Source organism: Canis lupus, chromosome 29 (assembly GCF_048164855.1).
Source record: "Canis lupus baileyi chromosome 29, mCanLup2.hap1, whole genome shotgun sequence".
NCBI classification, from domain to species: Eukaryota; Metazoa; Chordata; class Mammalia; order Carnivora; family Canidae; genus Canis; species Canis lupus.
The window spans coordinates 34,654,245-34,680,571 of NC_132866.1; the positions used below are offsets into that span (position 1 = coordinate 34,654,245).

At 38.4% G+C, this 26,327-nt stretch overlaps 1 protein-coding gene across 15 annotated transcripts in view; it reads left to right on the forward strand.

Moving 5' to 3' along the window:
- Nucleotides 1-26,327, forward strand: part of CPEB3 (cytoplasmic polyadenylation element binding protein 3) — a 199,551-nt gene that overhangs the window by 34,995 nt on the left and 138,229 nt on the right. For 14 of the 15 annotated variants that reach the window (XR_012020878.1, XR_012020877.1, XR_012020875.1 and 11 more), the window contains one exon: nt 1,143-2,158. Coding sequence is in view for 11 of the 15 variants with exons in the window: in XM_072806118.1 (XP_072662219.1) it covers nt 1,143-2,158 (1,016 nt within the window). In the remaining 4 variants the exon portion in view is untranslated. Of the gene's footprint in view, nt 1-781; nt 918-1,142; nt 2,159-26,327 lie in introns of those variants that run through there. The other variant, XM_072806127.1, reaches the window with a different exon arrangement.

A 26,327-nucleotide genomic window follows, 5' to 3' on the forward strand; every position in this document is an offset into this window, starting at 1 on the left:
TAATCTTTCATTGCTAATACCAGTGATAAGAGAATGGATTCTAAATTTGCCAAAGTCTTGTGACCAAGGCAGCATCAGGAGGATTCAAAAATGAAAATCTGGCAACCCCAGAAGTATCTTGACTTTCTACTTTAATCTCAGGGGGATTTTTTTTAAAGCTCCGCCCCCACCCCATCTCACAGGCAGTCTGTCTCTGTCTTTCGCTCTCTCTGACCTCAAATCCAACCAGAACATTTCTCCACCCTGCAGAGAAATTCTCAGGCTCCCGTTGAGACCCGAACCACTGAGAAGTCAAGAAATTTCTTGTGTGGCAGAATTGGAGGCAAGAAGATTGGAGAATAAGCAGAAAAATCCTAATCCTTAGACTGTAACAAGAAGCAAGCGCTTACAAACGTTTCAGTAGATTTTTACCTCTTTAAAAACGGTGGTTTGTTGGTTGTTGTTGTTGCTGTTGTTGTTGTTTTAATGTCTCCTAACAAAATGGAGTAGCTGCAGCTACTGGGAGGCCAGAGAATGATTGTGCAGCTGAGTCCTCCTCCTAACAAATGCCAAGGATTTCCTCCCTCGTGGTTCGCTGCTGTTAAATGAAACAATTATCAACGCAAGAAGGCAGTTTGCTAATCAAGAGGGATAAGACTGCTGTTTCTTTAAAGTGCCGAGCAGGGAAGGGGAAAGAAAGGGTCGTGTGCGGTGTCTTTTTAACCTTGCTGAAGGACGCAGCAGTATTTATTGACGTATGCAAATAACTGGGGGAGGGTGGTGCTTGGGAAAAAACAGGAACCAGAATCAGTTTCTTATTGCAGGGTGAACGCTCTGAGTTCCGGTGAAGGGAAAAGAGACGTGGCGAAATTGCTGTCTTTCTATTTTATAAGCACATCTCTCACTAATACAGAAAAGGAACCAAGACATCAGAAAGGGTGAAGACGCTCTCACAGTATTTTTAGAGACCTTGCACGAGCCCCTCACCACCCCCCCCATCCCCAGCCCGACCTGTTCTTCTAAATGGGAGATTATGGATTTGCATTGCAATTGGCTAGTAGCGGTGGCACTGGATTTTCGCAAGTAAAACACCCGCCCGCTTTAGCGAGGGGCATTAACGATCACATTGACAATAACGCATCTCTTTTTTTCCCCCGTTTCAGCTGCGCAAACCATGCAGGATGATTTACTGATGGACAAAAGCAAAACCCAGCCCCAGCCCCAGCAGCAGCGGCAGCAGCAGCAGCAGCAGCAGCCCCAGCCCGAACCCAGCGCAGCCGAAGCCCCGTCCACGCCCCTCTCCTCAGAGACCCCCAAGCCGGAGGACAGCAGCGCAGTGCCGGCCCTCAGCCCCGCCGCGGCCCCGCCGGCCCCCAACGGCCCTGACAAGATGCAGATGGAATCGCCGCTCCTGCCGGGCTTGAGTTTCCACCAGCCCCCTCAGCAGCCGCCGCCGCCGCAGGAGCCCACGGCGCCGGGCGCGTCGCTGTCGCCGTCCTTCGGCAGCACCTGGTCCACGGGCACCACGAACGCTGTGGAGGACAGCTTCTTCCAGGGGATCACCCCAGTCAACGGGACCATGCTCTTCCAGAACTTCCCGCACCACGTCAACCCAGTCTTCGGAGGCACCTTCTCTCCGCAGATCGGCCTGGCGCAGACCCAGCACCACCAGCAGCCGCCGCCGCCGGCGCCGCAGCCCGCGCAGCCCGCGCAGCCCCCGCAGGGGCAGCCCCCGCAGCAGCGCCGCTCGCCGGCCAGCCCCAGCCAGGCGCCCTACGCTCAAAGGAGTGCAGCCGCGGCGTATGGCCACCAGCCCATCATGACCAGCAAGCCGTCCTCGTCCTCGGCTGCAGTAGCCGCTGCGGCCGCCGCCGCCGCTTCGTCCGCCTCGTCCAGCTGGAACACGCACCAGAGTGTGAACGCCGCCTGGAGCGCGCCGTCCAACCCGTGGGGCGGCCTGCCGGCTGGCCGGGACCCTCGCCGGGCTGTCGGCGTGGGTGTGGGCGTGGGAGTCGGGGTGCCCTCGCCGCTCAACCCCATCTCGCCGCTCAAAAAGCCCTTCTCCAGCAATGTGATCGCGCCGCCCAAGTTTCCTCGGGCAGCCCCGCTCACCTCCAAGTCCTGGATGGAGGATAACGCTTTCCGGACGGATAATGGTAACAATCTGTTGCCATTTCAGGTAATGCTCCAGTGCACCTGCACACACCTCCGTTTCTACTCCTCTCCCTTTATACCCCCTCTTCCCTGCCATTTAATCGTGATTTTTGTTCTTTAAAAAAAGGCAGCGATGTCCAGCTCCCTTGTCCCATTCCCAAGACTCCGTTTCGCCGGTGCTGTTCCAGTACCGGGGACAAGGGTGAGGGAACACTGTGACTGTGACTGAGGAATCATATTTAAGCATCCTGATAAGATAGAAAAGGGCTTTTTTCTTTTGGCATATTTTTTTCCTTCACCGTGTGTGTGCCTTTTATTTTGACCTTCTTTGACAAGGTGCAGTCTATGGCAAGATACTGGCTTGGTCCCAGAATGAGTAGGCTGAGATTCCTGTCATTTTAAGTAGCTACACATTTCAAGTTATGCAATCCTGGGTCCTGAGTGCCTTCTGAAAGCTATCCGCTCCCAAACTACCCTGGGCCTACTCTTAAAGAGGTTAACAGCCCTTGAGTGGTGCTATTTCAGACAGTTGCATATGCTCAATTAAACTAATGTGAGCACATGTGTTTATGTCTCGCTAAGGTGCTGGCATCATTAATAGCAATCAGCATATTGTCCCTGCCGGGAAGATTATGAGTGTGAGATTCCAATAAACTCATGAACTCCTTTAGGGACCAAGTTGGAAGAGTAGAAATTCTAGGGTAACCCTTCCTATGTTACCCAGAAGAAGGACTAGACATAGTTTTTTTCTAGAGCAAAGAGACAATAGGACGCGACCTTCAGAGCCATATTGCAATGGAGTCTATTTGCTAGCTAGCACTGAAATATTTAAAGCTGCAGTGTCCTTCAGATGGGTTATTTAAGAAGACAATACAGATCAATTACACCATTTGAAACTGGGCAAAGTGAAAGTCTTGCAACTTTAATGAAAAATGAGCCTTGTGTCTTGGTGTTAAATACCAGTGAAAAACCCAGGAAGTGCCCCAGACAAAAAGGTTGAATGGAGTGTCCTTAATTCTGTTCTTGTTTTCTGATCCAGCCCACGGCCACATCAGTTGGCAATGTCCTGAACATCTTAAGGTGGAAAGGGGTGGTGAGGGACTCCTGGGTGGCTCAGTGGTTGAGCATCTGCCTTTGGCCCAGGATGTGATCCTGGAGTCCTGGGATCGAGTCCTACATTGGGCTTCCTACATGGAGCCTGCCTTCTCCCTCTCTGTCTGCCTCTGTGTCTTTCATGAATAAATAAAATCTTTTAAAAAAAGGGGGTATGGAAAAAAAGGGGGGTATGATGAGGGTGAGTATTCACTGGGGGCTTTTGTTCTAGGCAAACATTTATTCTTCACTTAACAAATTGATTTGGCTATAAGCTTCTAGGCTCAGTTAAAAAAGAAAAGAATGAAGGAGAGAAGAGGGCTTTGAATAAGACCTAGTTGGGGTCGTCAAGGAAATGAAACAAATTCTTTGAGCATTGCTGAAACATGGCAGAACCGAAATTTGACAGAAGTAGTTTAGAGCATCAGGTGCAATTGGAATTTTGTTGTTCTTACATTTTAGATGTGATGTTTGAGATGACTCCCATCCATGAAGAAGGTGATAGGGTTATTGAGAAGCACATGATTCCCTAGGCTACCGCAAGGATTTTTAACCTTGACAGTTCAAGGGAGCCCGTGAAACTTGTAAATTGTGTGTATGAGAGTTTTTCATGAGAGAGGATCTTAACAAATTTTCGCAGGCATCCTTTAAGAATGGAAGATTTTAATATTAAAGTGTATTTCTTTCCATTCTAAAGTTTGTTTTGATAAAATGAAGAGAAACTGCAAGATGGGATTAGTTTGGTAGAGAAAAGGAGGAATCTGCTTTCTGGAATTTCTCTCTGTGCTTATTTTTGTGGTGAGGGGATAGAACCGTGAGGCTGCATTTGGTAGGAAAGCCATTCTTTTCAAACAGTTCTTTTTATACTGATGCTCCCTATCCAAGTTCAGTCTTAGAAGATAACCTAAAATCTGAGAGGAAGTTTTAGGGGTGAGAGCTTATAGTGTAGACATTAGTTATGTTTTTCTAGGCCCTGAATCTGAATACGACTAGCTTTTGATTAATTGTCTCTGGAAGGGAGGGCTGGGGAGAGATTATAAAATTTCCCCCAAACTGATATTGACAAGTAGTATGTAGTTTGCCAGTGGTTTCTCAGCAAACCATTTACCAGCAATGCTCATGGAAGCTGGACAGACTGATTTGAAGTCAGCTTATTTTCATCCCTGGTGGTGCTATTGAGTAGGTAAAGATGGCCAAAAGACTTGAGATTGTATTAAAAATTGAGCTGTATATATTTGGTCTCAGGAAAAATTACGTGGACTTTATGTCTCACTTCTTTGTCTTACTAAAATGGAACTTTGGGGTTTTGAAATAATCTTAGAACCAGATTAGAACACACAACCTGGTTGTGTTTTAGTTTTGGGTTGGAATATTATGACTTTGTGGTTATTTTTTTTTAAGATTTTATTTATTCATGAAAGACAGAGAGAGAGGCAGAAACATAGGCAGAGGGAGAAGCAGGCTCCCCACGAGAAGCCTGTTGTGGGACTTGATCATGACCTGAGCCAAATGCAGATTGCTCAGTCACTGAGCCACCCAGGTGCCCCAAGAGTTTGTGTTAAATATATCACATATGTTTAAAAAGCAAAAACTAAACACTTTGAGTCTTGTGCATAGAATTTTACATGTTTGTGCATTTATTTAAATCATTTTTCTATGAAAGGGGGAAAATATCTTAAGTAGTCCTAGAGATTCATTTTACAGACTCTGAGCTAAAAGGGGCTTGCAACAGTAATCTACTCTAATATGCCTTAATATGTATTTTTATTTATTTTAAAGATTTAATTTATTTATTCATGAGGGACAGAGGCAGAGACAGAAGGAGGCTCCCTGTGGGGACCCCGGGATCATGCCCTGAGCCAAAGGCAGACTCAACCACTGAGCCACCCAGGCATCCCTCTTAATATGTATTTTTAAAATCCATATCCCGTCAGTGATGCTTCACTTTCTTTTGCCAACCAACACAATAGATTTTTTTTTGAGCTTTACTTCTATAGTTTATATTGTAAAAGCAATGACTGTATTTGAATGTGGTTTTCCAAACTATACATCTCCTTACCCCCTTCCCTCAATTCTAACAAAGTTGATTGGTTTCCCTGAGTTGAGGTTCCTGCTTCCTTCAGGTTTACTTGTATCTACTTTATAGATATCTGTAAATAAGGAAACCAAGGTCCTAAGAAGTAGGATGACATAGCTCCAGTCCTAGAGGTTTGGCTAATTTTGTTGATGTGTATCCTTAACCTCCCTGTAGCACTAGTGGTGTCAGGTAAAATTCATTTTAAGTCAGGTTCTCTTTGGCTCCATTCAAAGGGACTTAGTTTTGGAATTATCTAGGGAGGTTTTCTGTCTGGTTGATGCCTCTTGGTGATGTACCTCCCACTAATGGGCTTAGGAACAATGAGACACTCCACTGGGGGAATTATAAATATGCATCATTTTATATTTCTATAAGCAGAGAAGCCTAGGTATATAAAAGGACCAAAGCAGAGATGTTTTCTATATGTAGTGGATTTGGATTTAAATAGCATTTTTGTCCAGAGGAGTTTAGAAGGGACTTTTAAGAATACCTGTTCCACCACTCTGTGTTCATTTGCCGAAGGAGAAAATTGAAATCCCAATATGCGAAATTCCTTGCCCAAGTTTGAGTAGGTATTTTCTGTCAGAAGCAGGCTTTGGAGGCAGATTGTCTAGGTTCAGATCTTAACTCTGCCAGCTACTTGCTTTATAATCTTGAGCAAATTATGTCTACATGTTGACCTTCATCTGTAAGATGGTAATAATAATTCCTTGCTTCATTGAGTTCAGGTGAGAAACTGCATATTAACACAGTGCTTGGCCCATAGTAGAGTACCACATAAATGTTGGGCTATGATTATCATTGTTGTAATAGTGACCAGAGGTTCTGGATGATTTTATAGTAGGGATTACTGATTTTTCATACAGTTCAGTCTGAATAAGTGTAAACTTCTATATAATGTCTTTTGGTCTTTTTTTTTCTGTCTTAAGGTACCCTTTGGTTACTGTAACAAAAGGTGATTTGCCATTAACTTATGGGCCAGGCCTTGTGCTAAATACTTTAGGTATAGTTCCTCATTGAAACTCCTTTGAGGTTCAGATCTATTATAACCCTCGTTATGCTGACAGAGAAATTGAGTGTTAATATATTTACTTTATCTGCTCATGATCACACAGCCAGTAATTGACAGAGTTGGGATTTGAACCCAGGTTATCTGCGTCCAGAGCCAATCTCCACTATAATACCTTGAGTATAATAACTCTAGAACATCAGTTAACAGTGTTGTGTAGAAGCAGGAGACTGGGATGAATCTGTACTTGACCTTATGATATACCCTGGAAATACTGCTTTTAAAAAATTTGTATTGATGGAAATGGAGGAAGAAAAATATAGTGCCCATACATTTCCTACCACTTATTTGCAACAGTAGTCAATATATCCCCCTATTTACTTATTTACTTAATTTATGTATTTTTGAATATTGTATTTTTGAAAAAAATTCAAATTAGGTTTTGCTTTCTTTCTGCATCTCTGACTTTATCTCTCCTCTTCCCTTACCCCAAATTGAAAGTAATTATACAGATTTTGTATTTTCTGGCATGTCTAGTTAATTGTAATTTAGTGTTAATTTTGCTAGTGGGTTATTTATAACAGAGGAACAAATTCCTTACATGAATTAATGGGAATATAGATGATGATGATGATGATGATGATGATGATGATGATGATTTTGAAGAGAGAGAGAGTGTGGGGGAAGGAGGAAGGGAGGAAGGAAAGAGGGAGAGAGAGAATCTTTAAGCAGGCTTTATGTTCATCCCAGACCCCAACTTGGGGAGATCTCAGGACCTAGAGATCATGACCTGAGTTAAAATCAAGAGTTGGATATTTAACCCACTGAGCCGCCCAGGCACCCTGGGAATATAGATTATTTTATTATTTTATTTTATTTATTTATTTATTTTATAGATTATTTTAAAAAGTCAATACATACATCTATTCATAATACATTTTGAGGAAACAGTGATATCTTCAACCAGTCAAGGTTTTTTTTTTTTTTTTTGTAAACCATCTTTTTAGGAAGTAGTATAAATTGTCTAGTTTATGCTTACTTTTGACTAAGGATAGTATGACCTAGATTTAAAACTAGAGACTCTTCTATAGTTGGTTTCTTAACTACTGCTCTAATGCAAAACCACTTAAGGTCCACCCAACCCCACAAACTGTTTCAGAGCCTATTATGGCATGGTTACTGTGAATGCCAACAAAGAGCCACATTATCTATAGTCTATTTAAAAGACTGGTTGGTTAGGAAATATTAGAAGATTTTCTAGGCTACTGAAAACATAAATATAATAATATAAACTGAATACTTCAAAGTTGCATGTTGAAAAGTAGTTAGCTTTTCATGACCTTGCAGTGAGTTGATACAAAAGTACACCCTCAGAAATGTAATGTTTTTAGATATTTTATAAAACACAATTTTCTACCTAAATAACTTTCTCCGTTGGTTGGCTTAGTTTGCTGTTTTTCAAGTGCTACACAAGGGTAATGCCTGTCCATTTGGATCTTGTCATTGTGCAGGTGATTTTTGTAGTGTTTTGATCCATAAGTATCAGAAGATTATGGCTTTGTTTTCAACAATATGAAGAGTTTGATTAAGTCATATGGACTTTACTAAGGAGAGAGATGGAAAGGAGCATAATTGAGTAGTGGACAGTCCATGAAGCTTGGAATGAGAAAAATACTGGTCAAAGCCACAGCTCTGTCAGTGGTGATTGGGTCACATCATTTATCAAAAGATTCTTTTTCCCAGTCTGCAAAAATAAGAGAGAGCACCCATCTTCTGGGTTTGCTTTTGAAAGAATGTGTACAAAGTGTTCAGAAAATTAGATCTTGTTACGGCTCTTAGATGCCTGCCTAACTACCTCAGATTATAGTCAGTAGGAGTTTGATAGAGGAAATATTGTTGATAATCAGTAGTCCAGAGTTAAACACTGGTTGATGGCATCTGAAAATGAAGAGGGGCTGGAAAGAAGAGTCCATCAGGGATGGAAGAGCAATGAAAGGCTCTGTGTATTATGGTGACTGCCTGACCTAGAAAGGCAATAACTACCTGTTTTTTGTAACTACCTGCTTCTGCTTCTGGTTGACTTACCAATGCAAGTATAAGCGTTTTCCTTGCCCTGTGAACATAACATTTTAATTGGTGAAGGGCTGCTTAAACTTATAATTTCCTGACTGCTACCAGTGTTGATATTGGTATTTCTGGAGCTACAAGGGCTCTAATTTGAAGCTCCTTATCCTTACTTTCTAGAAGACCATGCTTGGCTCTCTATAGAGGCCAGTGTGGTTGTCAGAGATAGAATTCAGTATAGAGACCCCAGTTTGGATCTTGAGAGTTGTGGGATATACCACCACTTTAAGGGGGCTTTCCTGGAGAGATCGCTATGCTTACAGTAGTATCCAGCTTAACAAGGAATTTTCCGCAACTGGTCCTTATTCCTTGTAAATGACTTGTATGGGGTTCTTTTATGTTTTGGTTCTATTACATTCAGTTTTCATTTCCTTTAGTGTTCTTTACAGATGCTGGGCTTGTAAATTTTTTAATATGAAACCATTCTAATATTTGCGTTTTGACTTAACTTGAAATAGAAAGGTACTACTAAATGAAAATAATACCATAAATTAGTATCTTGGAATCAAGCCTACTTTTCTTTTCCCAGAAGCTTTATTATATAATTTTCAGAAATAATAAATATGTGATATGAACCCTTGTTGGCATACTTCAGAGGAGAGCATCAGAAATAAGCACCAAAGAGCCTTTATATCATTTGATATGATTGTAGAATTAATACACATGAAGGGAAGGAAACAACATGTACTAATTTTGTGTTGTACAGCCAAATATCTTCATTTCTTAAGCATTTAGACTTATTTCAAAGTCAAGATCAAGTACAAGGGGGGAAAGAACTCTCTTTAGTAACTGAGTGCAACTAATTAAATGGTCAGTGCTACAACTGAAGCAGTGTCTAGAAGTTCAAAAGCACCTGACACTTAGTAGGTGCTCATTAAATGACTGTATAAACATTTAAACACACAGTGCTATAGTTTTGTGTTTTTTTTTTTTTACAATATAGTATACTTTAACATTTTTGAGACAGATTTGCCATTGTACCATTTCTCTACAAGATGTCCATAGAATGTGGAAACATGAATATATGTAATGTCATAAAGGACATCTTCAATTTTAAAAAATAGAAAATATTATCTGTGTTCCCAAACTCAGGGGACATCTGAATTTCCAGGCTATGACTCTTTTTACAGGTTTGGCATGCCAAAAAGCAAGCAGAGTTCTTATTTTGACGTAAAAGGTTTTGGCAGCCAGTAGATGTGAACACTAGCTTGAATCTTACGAGTTAAATTTTTCTTTACCTACTCACTGTTAATTCATTCTTGTGGAGTTCATTTATCCTGTCATGGTAATCTGCTTTGTTCCTGATGTCTCAAATCAAGTTATTAATACTAGGACTGACCAGAATTAGGGTCCAAATAATTCTGAAAATAGCACCTAGAAATATCTAGAAGAGAATTCTTTGGTCTAAGAGGTTGACGAGTAGGTTATAGTAGGCCCATTCAACCAGCCAGTCATTTGAGGAATGTGAGATTGGAAAGCAGAGAGGTAAAGGACAAAAGACGTTCTATCCTAAATATATGATAAAGTGAGGGGATTGATTAGGGATTGGAATACTTCAGAGGAAACATTTTCGTGATCTGACAACTTACCCCCCTACTCAGAGTCCAGGAGACCTGATTCTTAGGTTTCAGATACACAGCAATTAAAAAGGACAAGAAGTAAATGTGCCCAGCACCTCTCTTTTGCAATCTGCTGTGGAAAATTTCCTTTCCTCTTTTGGCCTAGAAATATAACTGAGATTCACAGGGGATTAAAAATAGTGAAGATTGGTAATGTTTATGAGATTGTGAGGAAAGGCTGAGAGACAATTTTTGGAAATGAACCTGTTTTTTATATGTTTGCATTTGATTTTGTAGGTAGACCATTCAGCTCTTTGCCATGTTGTTGTTTAATGCAATTGTAATTGATAGTAGAATCCTAACTTCAGATAAATAGTTAAGGATAGCATATGCAGTATTTTTATTAACTACAAATCTATTATGGAATTCTCTGATCAAAGTGATGAGATTTACATTGTTGAGTTTCTTTTGGCATCTTCACTCACAGTCATAATCCATGTACTCCAGTCTGGGGTATTATATTATTTTTGATGTCCTTCTCCAAATAGATACAGGTAAAAAAAAAATACAGGGAACCCTGAATGTCTGGCCTCACCCTTTCACGTGAATTATCTTATTTAATCCTTACATGTTCTTGTAAATTAGGGATTATCATCCCACTTGAGACTCAGAGATTACCTGATTAGTGGGTGACAGAGCAGGAATGGAAACTTAGGTCTTTTGACTCCATGTCCAGTTATTCCATTCTACTATCCCTGCTTACCTCTTGTCATGCACCATCTTTCAATATGCCTTTGATGTCACACTCTTTCCCCAGGTCTTCTTGATTCCCCTCATTCCACATTGTTGTTATAACACTTGTCACTCTGAAATGAGCTGGTTTATTTTGTTTTGTTTCTCCACATTAGAATGTAGCCTCCACAAGGGCAAGGACCTTTTCAGTGCAGTATCTGCAGGGGTTGTGACAGCCTGGGATGTTTTAGGCATATGGCAAATATTTGTTGACTATTTTAAATGACTTACATTTAAAAATGATTGATTAATCATTTATTGGTCATTTGCATGTAGCTAGCAATGTAAAAGCACATTCATTTTATAGATATTTAACTGGCCTCTACTAGAGGTCAGGAAGTAGGGAATAAAGCTGAACCAAATCCTATCAGACAGTTCCTTGATAAACATGAGTTAAAGTATAGGTGATAATGTTTATAGCAGTATGTAATATATACAACAAAGACAGTGTGTACTTGAATCAGAGGAGGGAATGATTAAATTTGTGTGTGTGTGTTTGTGGGTTGAGAAGTCTCCAGGAAAGTCTTCACAGTTTAAAATATTTTCAGTTTTTCTGATTTTGAAAGTAATACATGTTTACCATTTAAAACTGGAAGAAAGGGCAGTCTGGGTGGCTCAGCAGTTTAGCGCCACCTTCAGCCCAGGGCCTGATCCTGGAGACCTGGGATTGAGTCCCATGTCAGGCTCCCTGCATGGAGCCTGCTTCTCCCTCTGCCTGTGTCTCTGCCTCTGTGTGTGTGTGTGTCTCTCATGAATAAATAAATGGAATCTTTAAAAAAATAAAAATAAAAAAAAATAAAACTGGAAGAAAAAAATTGCTCATAATCCTATTACCCAGAGAGAAGTACTGTTGTTTTGGTGCAATTGTGCCAATGATCTCTTTTTTATGTGAATGTGTTTTATATGGTTGAGAACGATTCTGTATAAATAATTTTATAGTCATATTTTTTTAGCCTTTCATATCATTAAGTTTATAAACACTTTTATTACCACATAATATCCCACCACAGGAATCCATTGTAATTAAAAAGTCATTTTTATATTTGGAGGATTTAGGTGGCTTTCAGTTTTTAACTAATTAAAAAAATATTTATTTGAGAGAGCATGTGTGTGCGTACAAGCAGGAGGTGGCAGGGGTAGAGTGAGAATTTCAAGCAGATTCCACTTTGAGCACTGAGCCCAATATAGAGCTCCATCCCACTACTCTGAGACCACCACCTGCATCCAAGTCAAGAGCCGGATGCTTAGCTGACTGTGCTACCCAGGTGCCCTCAGTTTTTAACTGTTAAACAATACTGTTATGAACATCTTTGGGCATTTTAAAGCTTTATTTAGAGCTGAATTGTCAGGGTTCCATAGGCAGACCAGGGAACAGGGGTAGGAGTTGCAGCAAAAAGATTTGCTTTTAACAGAGGGAACAGCAGCTATACAGGTAAGAACAACATGGCAGCCCCGGTGGCCCAGAGAGTTAGCCCCACCTTCGGCCCAGGGCGTGACCCTGGAGACCCAGGTTGAGTCCCACATCGGGCTCCCTGCAGAGAACCTGATTCTCCCTCTGCCTGTCTCTCTACCTCTCTCTCTGTGTGCCTCTCATGAATAAATAAATCTTTAAAAAACAAACAAACAAACAAACAAACAAACAAACAAACAAACGAAAGAAAACAACATGCCATGCAGACAGAGCAGATGGTTCAGGGTAGGGGTGAGGCAAGTGAGAAGTGAGGCCGACGAAGCAGGAGGGGCCAGATCACAAAAACATTCGAACATTCTTTGCCTTCAACTTTGTGCAGTGGAGACATTGAAGAATTTTTAAGCTGAGAAAGATAACCATTTTTAGGCTTTTAAATTGGTGAGTGAAGTGATCACAACCTTGTTTCAGAAAGATAATTCTGGGATATATATTTTCAGGGACCAAACACAGGCAAGGAGCTGGTTAACATGGAAGGACCTAAAGTAATTGAGAGGAAAAGATGGACTTGAGAAATAAATTAGGAGGCTGACTGAAAGGACTGGTGATTGCTTGGATGCAAGGAAGAGGAGAAGGAGTTTAGAATGACTCCCAGGAATTGTTTTAGGCAGCTGGAGAAAATGATCTAGAGGTGAAAATGCTCAATAGTGGCAGATTAGAATTTTCATGACTCATAAACCCGGTGGGTTTAGAGTGGAGGAACTTCAGAAGGAAAAGCTATGTGTTGGGAATATTTGAACAAGTGATTTGACATCTCTTACCCACCCATGCTTTTGTGTGACTCTCATGTGACTCTCAATGTGTGGGAAGGAAAACCTTATTAAGATAGATTACTTGGACTACTTATTAGAACACTAAATCTGAGAGAAGAAATAACTACCATTCTAAGTCAAGAGCTTTTTCTGATTCTAGCCTGATGTATATATTTTTATTGTACCCTGAGAATTAGAGTGTATGCTAGCTGATTAGTGTATGCTAGCTGATTAACCCTTATTTATGAGTTACAGCCTGGCATTGCAAAGAACTATAAGGAATTGCTAACCAATCAATCATATGAGGATCATAGACAATAAGAGAAATGAAACCTAGAATCTGTTATTTTTAAGTTGAATAGACTCACTTGAGAGGTAGTAGGTATTATTAACCAATCTGAAATATCATTAATAAGGTCTTAACAAAGTTGAGATTAGACCTTATGGAATTTAGTTGGCTACACTAAAATGGTGCTTAATTTTTTGTTTTTTTTTTATTTTTAAGATTTATTTATTTATTTATTTATTCAGAGAGAGAGAGATTGAGAGAGAGAGAGAGAGAGGCAGAGACACAGGCAGAGGGAGAAGCAGGCTCCATGCAGGGAGCCAGATGTGGGACTCGATCAGGGGTCTCCAGGATCACACCCCAGGCTGCAGGCGGCGCTAAACCGCTGCGCCACCGGGGCTGCCCGGTGCTTAATTTTTTAATGAGTGTAAACATGACTAGAATGTTTAGAAGCTTAGGATCCATAAAAGCCACAAGATGTGCTTTTTGGAAGGGTGGAGGGGGAAAATAAATGGGGCCAGGATGTAGGAACCACCAGAATTGTATGTTGTTAATCATTTGTGTTTCTAGGGAGAAAGATGGACTGCACCATTCATTATATTTCCAAAGGAGCCATAACTCAAAAATGGTTAAGAATCCTAAATTAAGAGTAAAAGCACTGCTACATGGCTTCCAATAAACTTTTAAAAGATTTGGAAAACTTAGATATCTCATAAAATTTTTCTTCTTTTTCATATTTTCACAGAGAAATTCTGCCCAATTTTAATTTGAGAACTTTCTAAATAAGAACGGTTCCAACTCCTTTTATTTAGCTTTCTCTAGAGCATTCAAAATACTTTTCATAATACAAATAATTTTTTGACATTCATTTAATTGGTTTGCGTATATTAAATCACATAATTACAGTAACACAAGCATTAAAAAGGCTTGGAGACAAACCTACCACCTCTAGGTAAGCTTGCAGCTCATCTGATAGGACAGAAGTTTATGGATTAATCCCATAATAGGTGTTGAGTATACTATGGGCATTTTATATAGGGAGGATGTAACTCATTATGGGTTAATATGGAAAGTCAATTAAGCAAAGCTTCAACTATAGTAGATGCTTATGTATTTTCATAATAAATGGCCAACAAGTTTTGACTCAAGAAAGGGATATTGTTTCATTTTGATATAGGAAGTACAACTGCAAAATATTCACTTTTAGAAATTGCTAATATACAAATAGCCTCCTCTTTTCAGAGGGAACATTTGTACTTTCCCATTCACTTGTCATTGCTATGACCTTAGAAGGCCAATTCCTGTTACTGTAACTTAATGAAGAAGAGTAGGGAGTAGAACTAGGAGTGGGGATAGAAGTTGGAGATTTGTGCTGTAGAGGCATAGTTGGCCTAGATCTCAGTGATAAGACCTGCAATTCACTGAACAGAAGTTCATCAGACTTTGAGGTTTCACATGGAAACAATGTTGGCTGCTGATCAGGTATTTTTGTTTAGCTTTGTAACCAATTAACTACTTACAAGCTCTTGTGGAAACCTATCCATCATCTATTTCCTGGTTTCTATTGGTAAAGAGCATTTTAACAACAGAGCATTTTGGAATACAGGTTAAGATGTGTGATATCAAAGCCTAGTAAGAACAATTGACCAGAGTTTTGCCAGTTCTTAATATTATCCAGCATCATGTTCTACATATATCTAGATTAAAAGAGACCCTGTTTTGTTTGTTTATTGTCTATTTGGGGGAGGTAGTTGCTGTTTTTTAATTGATAGTTTAAGTTAAAACTTTACCAGGCTCCTTATTGCCATCGTACTCATTCAAAGGGCAAAAGTTATCTGGAGAAAGAAAAAGACTTTATTATTTAAATCTGTGTATCAAAATAGTTGAATCTGGTTAAAAAATGGTTAGTCCTTACGTTGCAAAAATACAATCTAAATACTTTTAGATTTTATAATGCTGATGAAACATTTTGCAGTGTTTGTCAGATTAAACTTGTATTGATTTTAAGTAGAATAAAAACATGAATTGTATTAATGCTTCAGACTGTTGCAAAATGCAACTTTGATGAATGGAAAATTTTTCCATTCCATTTTCCTTTGAAATGCCACTTTCAAAGGCATTATGAATTTAGCATTTAGAAGATTTGAGACTGGGTGGGGAGATTGATTTTATCATATTTTGACCTTGAATTCCTCAACATTCCAAAGATATGAGCTCATCTGAAGGTAGCAATTATTCAGTTAACATTTTAAAGCTTACTGTGTACTTCTTTGCCAGTGTAGATGATCCTATTTGACCTATCAACTTCGGTGTGATCTAGCATATGAAATGTTATTCCATTGTAGCTATTTTAAAGTTATTGAGCAGAATTAAAGTTGATGAATCATGTAAGTATAAAACATGATTTTCATTTTAAAATACAATGGGATATTTGATATTCTAATTTAAGCCTAGATTCTGTTAAATGTGAAACACAGAGACTTAAGGAAAATTATAGCTTAATATCAAAAATGTAAGGCCTGAGTGAGGAGGAAAGAAAGAAAAATCTTTTGATTGTGAATATTTTGCTTCACACTGAGGGACATAATGGAGGGTTGAAGCAGACAGGAGAGTTGGAGTGACACATTCTGTTAGAGGGACATAAATAATAGAAAATGTATTGAGTGCTGAGACATCAGAGGATGTTGAAAGACATGAAGATTTCAATGAAGAAGACAAAGCTGGTAAAAGGATGCTTCAGCTTTTGTTACAATAATTAAATATTCAAAACGGCAGCCATTTTATACTGTCCAGGAAGTTAAGCAATTGCTCATTTGATATTCTAGTTTTATGCAAGCAAGCCATAGGCAAGTAAGCGGACATCGGGGATTTATATTAAGAAGTTTCTTCTAGGGAATGTCATGAGCAAGTTCAAAACCCAATCTTCTAATCTCTTGTGGCATGATCATAATATTTATGATGCCTCTAAGACACTTCATGTTTGTTCTAAACCACCAAAGACCATGTGTTCAGCGTAATTTGCATTGTGTATGTTATTAGAGATCTAGTCTGATGACTTTTTACAGTACTCAGTTATTGTCAAAAGACAACCTATGTAGAAATGTCCCGTAGATTTGTGTTCCATAGAGTCAGCTATATAAACCATCATGCTATGTAAAATTCTTAGTCTTTTATATATTTTCCCTTTATTTTAAATCCAGAGAAATTCACATGTATTATATGTGACAATGCTGTTAAATGGAGTTTGAATTCAGTATTTACAAGTTACATACTATGTTCTTAGACTGGTGTTATGTATTGTGGATGACACAAATTATCTGAATCCTGTCCTTAGGAACTAACATACATACAACAGAGTGTTACATGAAAGCAAGTACTAGATGGTGTGATGTATTAGTTGTCATAAACAGCCAAGGAAGGGCAAGAATTTGGCCTAGAATGGTTAAAAAAAAAAAAAAGTGATAGAGAAGGTCCTTGTAGCTCCACTTTGTAGGATAGATAGGGTTTAGCTACAGAGAATGGGAATCCAAAGTTACAGAGAATGGGAATCCAAAGTAAGGAAAGAAACATGAGCAATAACTGGAGTTATTAAGCAGAACTTCTGACTCGAGGGGGGGGGGCTCTTAGATCTTACTGGGAGATAGGATGGATTGAATTTTTTTAGGATTAAAAAAAACCAATGCATTTTTATTTACTAGATTCTACTTGGTTTAAAAAAGCATTTAATATGTGTTTGTATGGGAATGCCTGGGTGGCTCAGTGGTTGAGCATCTGCCTTTGGCTTAGGACGTGATCGCGGGGTTCCGGAATCGAGTCCCACATCGGGCTTCTGTGTGGAGCCTGCTTCTCCTCCCTCTCCTTTGTCTCTGTCTCTCTCATGAATAAATAAAATCTTAAAGAAAAAAGATGTGTTTGTACATACTACACTGCAAGAGAACATAGATTAGAAGTAGATGAAAAAGATGAAATAAAAGTAAAGTAAGAGTAGGGATCCAGAATGGAGTCCAGAATTAGACTATTACTGATGATACTTAGCATGACAGTGACAGTCTTCAGTATCTGGTGTAGGGATGTGGATTCTGCATCAGACAGTAGGAACCCTAAAGGACTGAGATCAGAACGGTAGGACAATAAAAACATGTTTAGAAAGACCAGGCAGGTGGATTGGAGAAATATGTGTGCCTGCCACAGTACAACCTGGAGTCAGGGAGGCTGGGTAAGAAGGCATGATAGTTATCTTGGGTTTAGCACAAGTCTAGCAAGGTAAAACTTCCTTTCAGAAGAAAATATGTTACAATTGCTGACTGCTGGAGTAGAGGATATGAAGGAGAACTAGATCATTCTGAGCTGTTAGGCTTAAATCATATCTACTTTTAGATTTTAAAAAAAAAATCTTTCTCTTTCCTTACATGGCTTCATCCCAGCTGAAACTTGGTGACACTGTGTGTTGCCCATACTATTCTTCATAGATGTCCCTATCCATTAAAAGGCTTGAAGAAGAAGAAAAGAAGATGGTTTTCCCCCCTTTCTCTTTTTGGTACTTCTAGAGCATCAAACTTGCTTTCTCTCTGAATTTTATTATTTGAAGTTCAAGAAGTCAAAACTGCAGTTGCTTATTCTCATTTTTAAACTACTGATGTGGTGGGCGCCTGGGTGGCTCAGTGGTTGAGTGTCTTCCTTTGGCTCAGGTTGTGATCCTGGGGTTCTGGGATTGAGTCCTGCATCGGGTTCCCTGCGGGAAGCCTGCTTCTCCCTCTGCCTGTGTGTGTCTGCCTCTCTGTGTGTCTCTCATGAATAAATAAATAAAAGCTTAAAAAAAAAAAAAACTATCGATGCGGATATTTCCACTTCTTGAATCTCTGCCCCCCTAATAAGTTGAGTGTTATGGTGCTGAGGTGCTATCCAAATGAGAATGAGCAGCAGGCATGCAATTAAAAGTGAGAAAGTAGAATGGATATAAGGTTAGGACCTGGGAGTGAATGAGAGCATCTCTATATGCTGTAGTGTTCCTTATAACAACTTCTGCTTTTCCTCCATAGAATTCATAAAAGAGCTGTCTTGTCTATTTAACCATTTTATGTTGACTCACTGGGTAGGACCCTATCAGGTAGTCTGGAGAACAGTGTCTGTACTTGTAATTTTTTTACGTTAAAACATAGCTACATCTTTCTTATATGTATATATGCACACACATATACATGCACCCTTGTAGAGACTGAGTAGGAGACATCTTAGAGTAGACCATGTAGTCATGAAGTAATATTAATGATCTAAACGTCAAGATTTCTCTTTGATTTTGGAATGCTGTTTGTCATTGGCTATTCTTACTCATGTTCAGTTACTCTTAACTTGATTTGAGCATTCATTCATGGTAGGAAGGCTTAAGCATGCTAAAAATCAAAGTAGCCAAAGTTGCAGAATTGATCATGGATCATTATATTGATAAATCAAGTAAATGTGTTGCTATTTAGATGCTGCCACAATGGGTTTTGTCATCAGTGTATGGCTCCAAGTTGGCAAAGATTTTTATTCTGATGTTCTGTAGTTAGATTGCCATAGGATTTAGAATGTACCTGATGTCTTGTTTATTTAAAAAATTTTTCAAAAATATTTATTTATTTATTTATTTATTTATTTATTTATTTAGCACAGCAGGGAGAGGGCAGAGGGTGAAGGAGAGAGAATCTCAAGCAGACTCAGCACTGAGCTTGGAGCCCAACATGGGACTTGTGAGAACTCTGAAATTATGACCTAACCCGAAATCAAAAGCTGGGCACTGAACTGACTGAGCTACCTAGGTGACCCTGATGTTTTTGTTTGTTAAAAAAACCTTTGGATTTATTTATGTGGAGGACACTGAGAAAGTTGGAAGTAAATGGTTAAAATAAGTTTGGGGGAGATGAATGACTATTTTGAGATAAGTGAAATATGTGTTGATTGAGATTAATATGTGTTCAATGGTAGAAAATTTGAAAATTGAGTCATATATATGGTTTTCTGTTTAATGATTTGGGAATAAATTTAGCTTTTCATAAATATGGCCTATTTAAGTAGCTATAATTCTAGAGTTTAAATGTGGCCATTAATTGGAATCAAAATAGCAGTGTACTTCACTGTAATGGAAGACTTGGTGGACTTCAGTTAACTTGCCACATTATAATCAGCTCTAGAACAGGGAGTATATCCTGCCTGTTAAATTTAAAAATGGTGTTCCGCTGAGTCCTGAGAATAAAAGAAAAGTAGTAGAGATGGCCACATTTGCTTTGTGTCTCCTCTAAAACCCTACCCCCTTCCATTCTGCAGACTGAGTCAGGAGTTGGGTACCAAATCATGAAAATAATAGAGTTCTATGATATCTAAAAATTTAGATCATGATTTTAACCTATTTATAAATAAGACCCAGAAACCTCAGTGAAACCTGTTTCTAACTTAAATGTTATGATCTTCTACTTTGGCATAGCAGGAACCTTAGGGCCCACATGATTTGCTCTTTTACTCTTCAAGTGTGGGTTTTAATTTAGGTCATTTAAATCACTTAGGATAATTTAATCATACAGTTTAATCCTTGAACAATACAAAGGTTAGTTAGGGGCACGGACCCCCTGCATAGTCAAAAACCCACATATCACTTTTGACCCCCTGAGAACTTAATAGCCTACTGTTGACCAGAAGCTTTACTGAAAATACAAATAATTAACACATATTTTCCATGTTATATGTTTTATATACTATATTCTTACAATAAAGTAAGCTAGATGAAAGAAAACATTATTAAGAAAATCATAAGGGAGGGGCGCTTAGGTGGCTCAGACGGTTAAGCATCTGCCTTTGGCTCAGGTCATGACCTCTGGTTCCTGGGATTGAGCCCTGCTTCAGGCTCTCTGCTCAGCAGAGAGTCTGCCTCTCCCTCTCACGCTTCCCTCTGTGCTTTTTCCTCACTCAAATAAATACATAAAATCTTAAAGAAATCTTAAAATCTGAAAGAAAGAAAGAAAGAAAGAAAGAAAGAAAGAAAGAAAGAAAGAAAGAAAGAAAGAAAGAAAGAAAGAAAGAAAGAAAGAAAAGAAAAAAGAAAAGAAAGAAAGAAAATCATAAGGAGGATGCCTGAGTGGCTCAGTCAGTTAGACATCAGACCTTGTTTTGGTGATCTCATGGGTTGTGGAATGGAGCCCCACGTAGGGTTATACACTCAATGAGGAGTCTGCTTGAAGATTCTCTCCCTCTGCCCCTCCCCTGACTTGTTCTTTCTCTCTCTCTCTCTCTCTCAAATAAATAAAGCTTAAAAAAATAAAATCATAAGGAAAATATGTTTATAGTACTGTACTGTACTTACTGAAAAAAAATTTTCATATATAAGTGGACCTGCTCAGTTCAAACCTGTGCTATTTAAGGGTCAACTGTAATTATTTTTTTCTAACTGTCTCTGTTCATTATACATCTTCAACACAACTTACTGCATTTTGCAAGGCTTATTCAAATTAACTTTGGCAGATCCCTATGCAAAGACCACCAGGGAAACCTGTTGATCACACAGAGCTGGCTTTCCTAAACTTGCTTGAACAAGGGCTACCTTGATGGTGGCTCAAGAGTGTCTTAGGAGAGGGAGAGGGGAGAATTAGGGCATTTAAATAAAGTTTTGGGGGCTGAGGTTCGTAATTCGGTGATTTGAAGGCAGAAATTCGTAGATGAAGTTTGGGCAGAGATTATGGTCAGTGGTTTTAACTTTGGAATATAAGAATTCAAACTCAGTTTCTGTTAAACCTGACTGTAGGCCAATAGAAATAGACTGCAAGGCACATAAAATAATTTTAAATTTTCTAGTAGCACATTTAAGAATTAAAAAGTAGGTAAAATTAATTTTAATAATATGTTGTATTTAAATCTGCTATATCCAGAATATCATTTCAACATGTGATCAATATAAAAATTATTAGATATTTTTCATATTAAGTCTTTGAAATCCAGGTGTATGTGATAGCTACAATATATCTCAATTTGTTCTACCAATATTTCAATTGTTCAATAGCCACATGTAGATAGTAGCTACTATATTGAACAGTGAAGATATATAGACCTATTTTAGAACAAATGGGTCTTAATGAGCTGATATTAAAACAATTTGATCTTAGATAGTTTATGTTCCATGTCATGATTTGGCACAGTTTATCTGTACTAGAAGTTGTAATATATAGTTTTGTAATTTGTGGTTTCTGTTTCATTTTGCACTTTTATGCATTAATCTGTGGTCTCCCATTTAGCCATTATTAGTAAAACATTATATAGAGAGATACAAAGTGTAATTTACAAGGAGGATGTAAGAGTTTTCTTGTATACTTGATAGACTCTCTGCTAGAGTAAGCCTTTGCTTCAAGTAGACAGAATGTTTCATCACAGTTTCTACAGCTATTGAGTTTTTGGAACAACAGATAATGCCCAGAAATGGGTAAATACATATAATGTACTGCCATTGTTTCTGTTAATTTTATACAGTGCTTTCTTTACATTTTAGAAAAAGGTTTAAATGTGTTCTCATTGTTTATCACTAAAGATATCCCTAGTTTATTATCTTCGAGCTTTTATGTTTACATTATAAATGAAACTATTTTTATATAGGATAGATGAGTTGTCAACAAAATCATAAAATTTTTCAAGTGAAAAGCATTTTAAGGGATGCCTGGGTGGCTTAGCGGTTGAGCATCTGTCTTTGGCTCAAGGTGTGATCCCAGGGTTCTGGGATCAAGTCCCTCCTGCAGGGAGCCTGCTTCTCCCTCTTCCTGTGTCTCTGCCTCTCTCTCATGAATAATAAATAAAATCTTAAAAAAAATTTTTAATATTTTTTTTAAATTTTTATTTATTTATGATAGTCACAGAGAGAGAGAGAGAGAGGCAGAGACATAGGCAGAGGGAGAAGCAGGCTCCATGCACCGGGAGCCTGATGTGGGATTCGATCCTGGGTCTCCAGGATCGCGCCCTGGGCCAAAGGCAGGCGCCAAACCGCTGCGCCACCCAGGGATCCCTAAAAAAAATTTTTAAAAAGCATTGTATATCCACTGAAGCTTTGTTCATACCTACAGTTTTTATAAGTGACTATAGGTTGTTCAATAATTTAGGTGTTACTTTTTAACATGTGTATGTGTGTATAATATTTTCCTTCCTTTCTTTTGGTCTTCAGCAACTTTCCTACCTTCCATTACTTCAAAATAATCAATAGATTTTTCTCATGCCTTCTGTATATTCAATTCCACTTAGTTGAACGTATCTTATTTGCCACTTGCCTCTTTCGTAGTTCCACAGTTTTCAGCCTGTAAATCATGCCTCACATTTACATTGGTTCATCATTTCATGAAACAGAATTGAGGTTAATTCTGGACTTTGATACTGTGGTATATGACCACCTTCACCTTCCTGTATGGTGATAGAGAAGATTGGTATTCATTTGCATATTTTATTTAACACTTATTTGGTGCTTACTTTATACTGCATAGTGTACTAAGTGCTTTACAAAGATTATGGTCATAATATCCATGAGGTAGATATTACTGTTACCACATTTTTATTGTTACTGTTATTCACACATGAGGAAACTGATTCACAGGGAGATTAACTTGTCCAATTCTGATATTTGAGTGCTATGATGTGTTGTGATTTAGTATTTTTACTTTTACTTAACTGCAGAGCACAGAGCATTATAATTCTGGCTACCATTGGTTCTCCCAGTGAAGAAACTGATTATCTTGTGGATACGATTTTACAAATAATAAGTTCTGTCTGCTTTTTCCTTTTTATATTTTCATAGTTTTTCTCTTTTTTCCATCCTCAAATCATGCCTTGAAATTACTCTTTTTAGTCTTTGCTTTTAAAATATTGTATATACCCTCCCAAAATAATAAATAAATAACTCTTTAAAAGGGAGGAGGTGCCTGGGTGGCTCAGTCGGTTAAGCATTGGACTCTTGGTTTCCGCTCAGGTCATGATCTCAGGGTCATGAAATTGAGGCCTGTGTCGGGATCTGCTTGAGATTCTCTCTCTCCCTCTTCCTCTGCCTCTTCCCCCTATGTGCACACACATGTGCTCCCTCCCTCCCTCTCTCTCTCTAATAAATAAATAAACAAATCTCTGTAATATTGTATATACCCTATAGTTAAATTGAATGAAGGTAATCATAACACTGCCAGTCAGCTTGCTTGGTTTTTCCTCTGCCTTCAGAAGGCATAATGTATTTCAGTGATGATGGAGTCCGTGGAATCCCTGGAAAGAGTAATATATGTGTATTTATACATAAGCGTGCATTTATGTTTATATATAATTTTTTTTATATTGGTATCTCACTTTTTAGGCAGTAAATGTTTCCACAACATTTTGGGAATAAAATTAATTATGAATTGAATTAGTTTAAGAACCTCCAAATAGCTATATATTAAAGGGGATCTACCTTAATTACTTTCCTTAAAAAAAAAAAAAAAAGACAGAAACTTCTTTATTTGAGAGAGTGTTGGGGGAGAGGCAGAGGGAGAGAGAATCTTAAGTAGACTCTGCACTGAGCACAAGTCCACCATGCAGCTCTATACCACCACCTGAGATTGTGACCTGAGCTGAAACCGAGTCTAGTGCTTACCTGACTGAGCCACCCAGGCACCCCTTTAATTACTTTTCAGGAGCAAATGATTACTTCATGTTTTTCATTAAATTATTTCCCCAAAATGGAACTTGACACACATTAAGGGTTTTTACCGTTCTTTAATAGATCTGGAATTCAGCTTAATGAATAGGAAGCAATATATAAGAAAGTATGTTTCTTTTTCATGCCCCACCGTCACATATACCAGGATGAATAGAAAAGTAATGATTAGACAATAACAGAAATGAGAACGATTAACTAGGAATGATTCTTAACCTTAGAGGAAGAAGAGCACAATGGTTTTAAGGCTCTGAGTTGCCTGGGTTTGACTCCTGTCTCACATACTTTGAGTGTTATCTTTGTCTCTCAGTTTTCTCATTTGTAAAATGGGGTGATAATAGTATTTACCTCCATAGACTTTTGTAAGGAGGAAATGAGATAAAACGTGTAGTGTTTAAAACAGTACTAGGCACATAGCCAATATTGAGTAGTTCTGCTATTATTTAGTTCCAAAAGTTTTTGATAATCTTGTTGTTGGTGTAATAGAGGAAGGTTCTAGTATATGTCAGAGTGGGATAGGGTGTGCTAAAGAACGCTCAAAAGAACATCTTGATAAGGTTCATATGAGCAGTGATGTGTGTGAAAATGCTTTGTGAAATGTAAAGTAGTCTATAAATAAAAGGTATTAGGAAGAAATTAGATTATTTATAGCCTGGAGAGTGGATGTTTGCAGATCTAACTCAATAGATAATGGTAATATAGATCCTCAGAGTTGAATACCAGGAAAAAGATTTAAGGCCACACACACACACAAGTCTTTAATGTAAAGTTGGATTCTTTTGTGGTAGAATATTATTCTGAAATTGTGCTTATTTACATATAAGTTACCTGATATTGTCCTGTAGAAAGGATTTGCTAAACTACATCCTTAATGTATTCACAAGAAAGTGTTACCTATTTGTAGCCTGTATGTAGCCTATATATCCTTTGGAGAATCTCTTCTTGGGTCCTTCCAAATTTCTTGAGGAAGTTGGGCCCAGACGTCTGTGCAAGTCACTGTGCTTCTGGCCTTCCTTTGCTGGAAGCCTTTTTGATCTCTCCTTCATTTGTGCTCCCAGCACATAGCTCTGTCATTGCATTTACCTCATGATATAGTAATTATCGGTAAACTAGACAACTGGCTTCCGTGGGTGGAGACTATGCCTCATTTTTAAATCTTTAATGCCTGGCATACTAAAATTTGTAATACATCTAAGTGGAATAAATGAAGAATAAATAGTTCTCAGCATTAATGACAAAATTTTGTTAGCACTAACATTTGAATGTAATAAAGAAAGCTGTTCTTTGGGGCACCTGGTGGCTCAATCAGTTAAGCATATTATCTTTGGTTCAGGTCATGATCTCCAGGCTCCCTGCCCAGCGGAGTCTTCCCCTTTTCCCCACTCTTGCTCATGTTCTCTCTGTCTCAAATAAATAAATAAAATCTTTTCTTAAAAAAGGTGTTTTTTTAAAGATATTATTTTTTAAGCAATATCCACCCAACATGGGGCTTGAACTCATGACCCCAAGATCAAGAGTTGCACAGTTCGCTGACTGAACCAACAAGGCATCCCAAGAGAGCTGTTCTTCTAAAAAATGATGTGGACATTTTGACTGAACTTCTCTTAATCTAAATTATTGCAATTTATGTTATGATCTCTAAAGTACCTTAAAATAGCATTACTAGAATTATACAGGCTTTATTTTAAAGTAAATTTTTTAACCTTCCACATACCAAATATTTTAATAAATGTAGATGCTTTGTATTTTAGATGCTTTAATATGTTCATCTTTTTAAAATAGGAATGGTTGATATACTTTTTTTCCCTTCAAGACCCATTTAATTATCCTAGAGAGAGAGTGTGTGTGTGCATGGGGGGGGGGGGGGAGGGCAGAGGCTGTACAAAGGAAGAGAATCCTAAAGCAGACTCCCCACTAAGTGTGGTGCCCCATAGGGGCTAGATTCCATGACCCGTGAGATCATGACTTGAGCTGAAACCAAGAGCCAGATGCTTAACCAACTGAGCCACCCAGGCATCCCTTTAATATGTTCCTCTTATATGTGGTAATATTTAAACTGAAGATTAGGTTAAGGATTTATAAATGTTCTTTTCTTCCTGGAATGCTTACATAACAAATAATTTGTGTATAGATAGTCTTCTTCAAGGGCACCTGATTTATATTAAGAACTGAATTTAATATTTCATTTCCTTGTCTGTAAAATAGACATTATAATATTAAACTTATAGCACAGTTGTGAAGATTAAAGATGTAAAGATTAAGTAAAGGACTTAGCACAAGTTCTGGCACATATTAATCTTTTCTGTCTGCCTGTCTGTCTGTTGCCGAAACACAACGTGTCAGCATTTTTTTTTTTT